This window comes from Myxocyprinus asiaticus, chromosome 25 (genome assembly GCF_019703515.2).
Source record: "Myxocyprinus asiaticus isolate MX2 ecotype Aquarium Trade chromosome 25, UBuf_Myxa_2, whole genome shotgun sequence".
Taxonomy (NCBI): Eukaryota; Metazoa; Chordata; class Actinopteri; order Cypriniformes; family Catostomidae; genus Myxocyprinus; species Myxocyprinus asiaticus.
The window spans coordinates 11506957-11515000 of record NC_059368.1 but is presented as its reverse complement, the minus strand read 5'-3'; the positions used below and the strand labels follow the sequence as shown (position 1 = coordinate 11515000).

Below are 8044 nucleotides of genomic sequence, written 5' to 3'. Positions count from 1 at the left end.
ATATGGATTACTTTTATACTGACCAAAAGAGTTGAGAAATTATTCTAAAAATCTTCATTTGAGTTCAGCAGATGAAAGAAAGTCATACACATCTGGGATGGCATAAGGGTGAGTAAATGATGAGAGAATTTTCATATTTGGGTGAACTGTTCCTTTAAATATTGATCTGTTTCTCACCCACACCTATCATATTGTGTCTGAACACATGGATTTAACAACTGGAGTCTTATGGATTACTTTTATTCTCCCTTTATGTGCTTTTTGGAGCTTTAAAATTTTGGCACCCATTAACTTGCAGTGTGAGGACCTACAGAGCAGAAATATTCTTCTAAAAATTTTAATTTTTGTTCTGCAGAAGAAAGAAAGTCATACACATCTGGGATGCCAGAAGGGTGAGTAAATCATGAGAGAATTTTCATTTTTGGGTGAACTATCACTTTAACATTTGTTATGGTCTCTAGTTTTACCTCCAAATATGAAAATGTGAAAAGGGTCCATAATAAAGAATTTGTAGAGTTGACAACCACCCAATCTCTCTCTCGACAATGACAAGCTTTAGTGTCTTTTATGAGTTCTGAATGTCATTCTCACTTTTGTTTACACAAATGTTTTCTCGTGGTGGGCTGTTTATTTAGAGTATTTGTCTTTCTGTTTTGTTCTTTTTCATTTGGCAGCATTAATGTTTCCACAGGAGAAATACCAAGCTTGCACTGCTGGCACTAAAATATAATACTATAGACACCAAGTAGGCTACCTCAGCCCCACCTCAGGAACACTCTGCTGAGGATTGATTATATGCACCTGCTGTATGGCATTACTAATGAACTTCACACCAATTTAAACAAAATACAAAGATATGAATTTTACTGTGTAGTTAGTAATATGCACTCATTACTTTGACTCAGGTAATTGTGCTGTTATGTATAGTACATGTTGTGTCATTCTAAAATAGTCATTTAGGATTTAAGAGGTTTGTTGTTGTTATAGACTGAGCTATGTTTGCATACATGCTAAGCTAAAGTGAATGCTATACTGGTCACTACATGGTATTGAGCAAAATTGGATCATTTATTTATTTTTATTTTATTTATTTTAAATCATTATAATAGTCATTGTATAGATTTTTATTTAATCAACAGTAAATGACTGTTCTTTATTTCTAATTTCTAATTTAATTTCAAATGTTCTAAATTTCTGTCATTTCATGCAATGTTGTATTTTGTATATTTTATAGAGAGGGAAACTCTTATGTTAATTATACAGACCAATGACAATACAGATTAATGGTTATGGAGGATTTCAATACAGTTTTAATTTTTGAAGTGATTCAAAAATATTTCCATCAGTTATCCACGCCTTTTCTTCGGTGTGGGGCTGTAAATGTTTTGTTTGCCAGGATTGCACCTACTGTTACTTCCATTTTTTTAAACACAGTGACTTACCCCTTATAATGACCACTAGTTGGATGAATTGGAAACTAATATAATCAAACTGTCAAAGGATTGATTACAATTAAAATTGGTGCCAATTCATGATTATCCATGCGAGTGTATGGATACGTTGGCATTAATTGATCTGTCTGTTAAAGAAAAGATGTAAATTCCCTCAGCCCTTCAATCAACCATTGCAGTATGCCATGCGCTAAATATGTTTTGACTCCCTTCATTTGGCATACTTGCAGGTAAAAGTTTCTCCAATCAGTGCAGTCCCAAATGCAGCCCATCTGATGGAGAGGCCTCCTCGTCCATCCTCCCCGTGCACCAGGTCCTGGACAAGATGAAGGGCTTCTGCTCCATAGGCTCTGACAACTTCTACAAAAACATCATCATGTCAGACAGCTTTAGCCACAGCACTAAATTCTAAGGAGAAGGGGCTAAGATGACACCCTCCCGTGTCCCACAGACTCACCTTGAGCAATGGAAAGACAGAATCATGTTTATACTCTTCTATATTGAGCTAACCCTCCCAGCCTCCTTTCTACCCCTTCCCAACCGGAGTAGAGAAATGTATAACCCTGTAGAGAGGTCAAGCTATGAAAGTGTGGATTTTACATACTGTGATATTCAGCTAATACTGACTATGTGATCTGTAAATAATCATAATATATTTTACTATTTGTGCTTTTTCTAATGTCTTTTTTTTATTTTATTTTATTTTTTTAAATGTTTTGGGGTCTTCTGTATATAAAAATGTATGAATGCTTACTACAACATTTCTTCAACCTCTTTAGAGAGAAAGTGGGACCATTTCATGACCAAAGACTGTCAAACATGAGGAATAGTCCACTATTCCTTTGTTAGGAACTGAAAGAACAAGAACGGTTGGAGCCTGAATTTTCATGCTTGTGAATTTTGCCTTTGGTGTTTTTATCGGAGTTAGCTTCTCTTATCCCAAGTAGTCAAGTATAAATGTTTAATGTAAATTAGTGAACCTTTAATCCTTTTATTTTGTAATTATTTAAATGCTCTATTTTTGTCTTTACATGATCTACTACTGATGAACGTGTTACAGAAAACTTTGTTGTTTCAATGTTTCAATCCTTTCAGTGCTGTTCCAGAAAACTGCTCCAACAGAAGGGCAGAAGACTGAGAGCAGTCAGGTTAGAAATTCATAGAAGTATAGTAATTCAACCTTTCAAAGGCCTCTGTTATGTGACAATGGAAAAAAACAGCTAAAAACCAAATTTAAGAAATCAGATATTATTGCTGTAGTTTAATGAAATTGTTATTTGGACTTGGTATTTATTTTAAAGGCTTTTATGAGATTTCCATGCTCCGATAAAGATAATGTCTGCAGAGTAAATGCTTGCCAAGGGCTATTCAGTTTACTCTGGTCTTCAGTGTAGAATAGATCATCGTGTAGCATTTATAGATGCTTTATGAAAATGTGACATACTGCATATTAAATGCACTTAAGCCAGTTCTTGTCTGTCTTGTATGTTTGAAACAACACACTAAAATAATTTTCTTTTTATGGAACAATGTGAAAAGAAAGTGCTGCTTGGCAATTTTTAAACCGCTATTATAAAATGGATAGTTCTGACTCTATATTCTGATTAGATGAGCCACATTGGTGTTGTGAAATAACTGTAAACGGTTTTGGAGTAAACCTAAAGTTTAGCCAAATACAGTACCTTTACATATATAAATCACATCATCAGCATGGTGTTCACTTCCATTATATTTAACTTCCATTTACTTTTTTTAAAGAAAAGGAGGGACAAGTTGAAATAATATCCCTTTTAGATTTGTCTGTGCTAGAATTACTGAAATAGCCAAACCTATTAATTGTAAGGGGGTGTCTACATACTATGTAGTGTATATTAAAAATGACATTAAAGAGCAAATTCAGTATCATGATACTGAAAAATGTGGATTGTAGTATGATTCCGCCATACCTTGATAATCTTTATCTGTTTTTAGCTCGCTTTTAAGCCTTGGTTGGGGTTTGTAAGGGTGTTTCCCAGAGCCTAACAATGTGGTTAGTGGCTGGCTCAATGAGTCTGACTGAAACGGGGGGACAGTAATAGAGAGTGTTTGTTCCTTTGTCCCGGTAGTAAATGAGAGCACCACAAATTCCTTCCAGAAGTTGCTTGTGAAAGCCTTCCTGTGAGGTAAACCAGCATTCCTGATGATGCCAAAAATGAATCGAGATAAACAGCCAGCCTTTCATAAAAATTGGCAATTCAGACCCATTACTGTCCACCTTAAATATCTTAAATATATGTTCTGTCCTTCAATATGTGATCACTTATCAGAGTCAGAGACCAGACCCGACAACAATATACATCAGAAAGGCGTCACCTCATAGAAAACAAAACAGCAACGGCAAAAGAAAGCATGAGTGCAGCTATTCAGAAGATTGATGGCCTCTAGCACTGTGGAAACATTTAGCATTACCATTACCCTCTCCCATGTTGAGAACGCTGTTTGATCTTGAAGGTGACAGTTTTATCGGTTTCCCTCACAGTTGGCTATAGCTCTCGGAGTTTACTTTATGCTTTCTGTACAGACTTAATTAGCCTAACTCTTAAAAATGAAGGGATCTGAGTGATATTAGCTGCCTGGTACATTTACTGGTAACATTGTCTTCCAATCTTTTTTGTAAGGGATAATGTACAGTCAGCCGATTGTAATCGCAAAATAAACCCCGACAGGGTGATAAGGACCCCGACGCAAAGCGGAGGGGTCTTGTATCACACTGAAGGGGTTTATTTTGCAATTACAACTGGCTGACTGTATACATTATCCTGCTTATTACACAGCTACTAACCAAATAAATAATTACATGGACATAACATTTATTTGCGTTGAAATTATGTAATTTGAGAGAAAAGAAATTGACGAACAGCTGGAATCAACCTCCGGTTTACACTGGAGTTCTGTTGGTGTTTACTTTGTAAAAATGACTGTCTGACTCCTCACAATTCAGCCTATTACAAGACTACTTGCCAAATAAATAAATAAATGCACATGAAACATTGATTTGAAATTTCAGCAGAGAAGCAGGAGAGATGGCTAGCAGAACTCGGATGAGCTGTCTGATCAGGGCCATAACCACAATATACATTGAGGGGGACAAGTGGCCCCCAAGAATCAGATTTGGCCAAATTTTCAATAAATTGTTGCATTAATAACATAATGGAACAAATAAAAAGTTTCATTTTTAGGCACCGCTCGTCAATGTCATTTGAGCAGTTCAGGTTAAGAGTGTTAGTGTCATGTAAGATGTGACTAACTAAACATGCAATATTAGCCCACTATTTTATTATTGAAATCTTGTACCGACCGACAGTATTTTCAAAGTGTGCAAACTATTCACCATTTGGTGATATTCGCCGTTTTGAATTGACAATATGTTATGTGCAGTACATGATTTGTTTATCATTCTGAATTCTGAATTTGAAAACATTAACAGAGTAGTTTTTTAAAAGAATTGAATGAATGTGGTAAACTGTCAGGCTTCTGAAGTAGCTTTTTATAAAATTCACTTGGTCTAAGAAAATGACCTATAAAACACAAAAAGCGTTATCACCCTCAGATTAGAACTAGAACATAGTAAGACTTGTGAATTCTATTGTGTTTTTAGGTTTTAGCAAGGACAGTGCCATATATTTTTAATGCAAATATTATTAGGTAATTTTTGAATAATTTCTTTATGTCTTTCATTAATTCTGAATTTTGAACATCATCTCCTAAGAGTCTTCCTTTAAAATAGACCCTTTTATTTTGAGTATGTCCTTGTCAGGTCTATGTTTAAAAAATGAGCCACCAGTTAAAGGAGTAGTTCACCTAAAAATGGAAAATGTACTTTTACTAACTCATTTGCTCACCTGTATGTTGTTCAAAACCCAAATGCTGTTACTTTTTCTTGGAACATAAAAATGTATATTTTAAGCAGCTCTATTCCATAGAATAACTGTTTATAGTAAGCAGGAGCTGTCAAGCTTAATAAAAGGACAAATAGCCTACTATAAAGCACTATTAAAGTTTCAGTATAAAGACATCATAACAGTAGTTCATATGACTTGTGTACTTTATTCCAAGCTTTCTGGGGCTATACAACAGCTTTGTGTTGTATGGATTATTTATATGATATTTTAATAATTTTTTCCTTTTTGGACCTTGACAGCAGTGGTCAATATGAACTGTTTTTGTATGGAAAAGAGCAGCGTTAGGGTTCTTGAAGAAAAGATTATGTTAAGATTCTACTGGGGGAAAAAACACAATTAGGGACAACTTAAGGGTAGTAAATAATTTTGTGTATTTTCTTTTTGCTAACCAGCTGACACAATCATGTCATTTTACAGATACATCAGTGATGAAAATAAATTCAAATTTTAATTGAAAAGAAAATTATTGCATTCAGCACCTTTACTATTTTAAAAGACCAAAGAGGACCATTATATTTGTGACTTCAACACCCGCGATCCCCCACTCCCAAAATGGTTTGGTCCCCCCAATGTTCAAGACATGGTTACGGCCTTGCGTCTGATACGTCTAAATCCCAGGATGTGCGGTTGTTACAGAGCAATATCTGACCGCTGGATGGCGCCATTGACCAATCAGAATTGAGTATTCCATGAGCCATGTAATAAGCAGTGTTGGGGGTAATGCGTTGTAAGTAACGCATGTTACTTAATCAGTGACTTTTTTCTAGTAACGAGTAAAGTAACACAATTTGTTTTTATTTTAGACCATAATATCTGAGCTTTTTAAAAAGTAACACGTTGCTTTTTTACACCTCTCCTTTCCCCATAAGAGTTAAGAAATGTGTCCTCATAAGGCAGCATTTTGTAAAAAAATGTACATTCAGGTAAGTTAAATTTTGATTCTCACGACTGATTCATGTAGGCTGCATTTAAAAATGTGTAAACACACATTTTTGTGGTATAATATAGCACAGGCATAAGCCCTGAGAAGTCTTCCCGTGGCCACAGGACTGTTTGTGCAACCGAATTGCTTTGTTTTAAAGCTGCCTGTAACTACTTCTCTAGGATCAGTTTGCATCCGAACTGCTCTGTGTTAAAGCATTTAACATTCAACATTCGGTTGAGTGGAACTCGACTGATTCATGTGTAAATACACACTGCGTTAAAAAATCAGTAAATGCATTTAGGCAGAGGGATTATAAAATTAGTCTTCCACTGGCCATGCCATGATATACAGGGTGAAATACTCGCTCAATTCACGGACTTATGCAGCCAAACTGCTCCGTGTTATAGCTCCTCGTAACTAGGAGAATGGGATGAGAAAAGCTGACTCTGGATCAGCGGCTGCAAGCAACGTACTACATGGTTTGTGTGCGCAGACAAAATGTCTTAATTTCTTAAAATATTCTACATTTTTGTCTTATAATAAACAAGTAGTGTGATTTGTGGAACATACCATTTTTACCACTCAAAACAAGCTTGCACTGAGATGACTTAAGTGAAAAATATTCATTTATTCATCAGACTTATTCCTTGAACATGTTAGGTTGGCATTCCCCACTGAATTTTATCCTGACTTCTGAAAAATATCTCAAGTTGATTCTGGCATTGTCGATGGACACCGCATATGATGACATATGATGCAGGTTCAGATGTCGAACTTTGTTGCATTTGGTAAGACAGTGGTTATTCTTCATTATTCATGTTGGCTGCCATGTCGATGGATAAACAAATCATGCATATTCCTGTTATTTAGTCTTTATTATAAATATGACATGAAGACCTACTGATTGTAGACTTTCTAAATATCTGGTTGTTTTGACATGAGTGTTGTACAGTAGCTAGCATGACCTGTAATGTCTTTTGTATGAAATGCATAGCATAGCAGAAGAGAGAGTAGTGGTGAGAAAAAAGTAATGCAAAAATAACGCAAAAGTAAAGATTTAGTTTCCATAAAAAGTAACTTTTTCATTAATGAAGTTACTTTTTTAAGGAGTAACGCAATATTCTAATAAGTTACTTTTAAAAGTAACATTACTCAACACTGGTAATAAGTTCAAATCATTTCCTTCTCTCTCTTGTTGTTGGTGAATCTATAGACAATTTCTGAAGTTTTAAACCTGATGTAAAGCTGTTTTTGTGGCGCATATTTCTCACTCAAATTAAGATGGGGGCTTTTTCTTTTTGTACCTTGAAAAAGGCTGATAAGCCGAAACTTTGGTTAATAAATAAGCTTTCATTATGAGTTGAACAGTTATATGTTTTTCTATACTGTATATATGCCATAACTTGCATTTTGAAATTAAAGGTGTGTGTTTACTTTAGTGTCTATTCAAAGGGGGCTTTTCAGCAGAGGCTGTTTGTAAACACTAAGCTCAAATACTGTAGTGTTTGATGACATTTTCACCCCCAATTAAATACTAAAATACACTATAGGGGCATCACTGCAGCGTGTTTATTTTTTTAGTTTATTTTGTTTATTTACAGACCCACAGACACCTTAAATCAATCCTTACAAAAATTAACCATGGTGTTACTACAGTACTATAGTAACCAGAGTGTCATCATGGTATTTTGTAGTAAAATCATAGTATCCAAAAAACATGGTTATCA

At 35.0% G+C, this 8044-nt stretch overlaps 1 protein-coding gene across 3 annotated transcripts in view; it reads left to right on the top strand.

Moving 5' to 3' along the window:
- The window catches only part of LOC127415939 (adhesion G-protein coupled receptor G6-like), a 66861-nt gene extending 63942 nt beyond the window's left edge, over positions 1-2919 (top strand). For all 3 annotated transcript variants that reach the window (XM_051654971.1, XM_051654970.1, XM_051654969.1), the window contains one exon: positions 1682-2919. In XM_051654971.1, the coding sequence (XP_051510931.1) occupies positions 1682-1863 (182 nt within the window). In that variant the 3' untranslated portion in view covers positions 1864-2919. The remainder of the gene's footprint in view (positions 1-1681) is intronic.
- The last annotated feature ends 5125 nt before the right edge of the window (positions 2920-8044 follow it).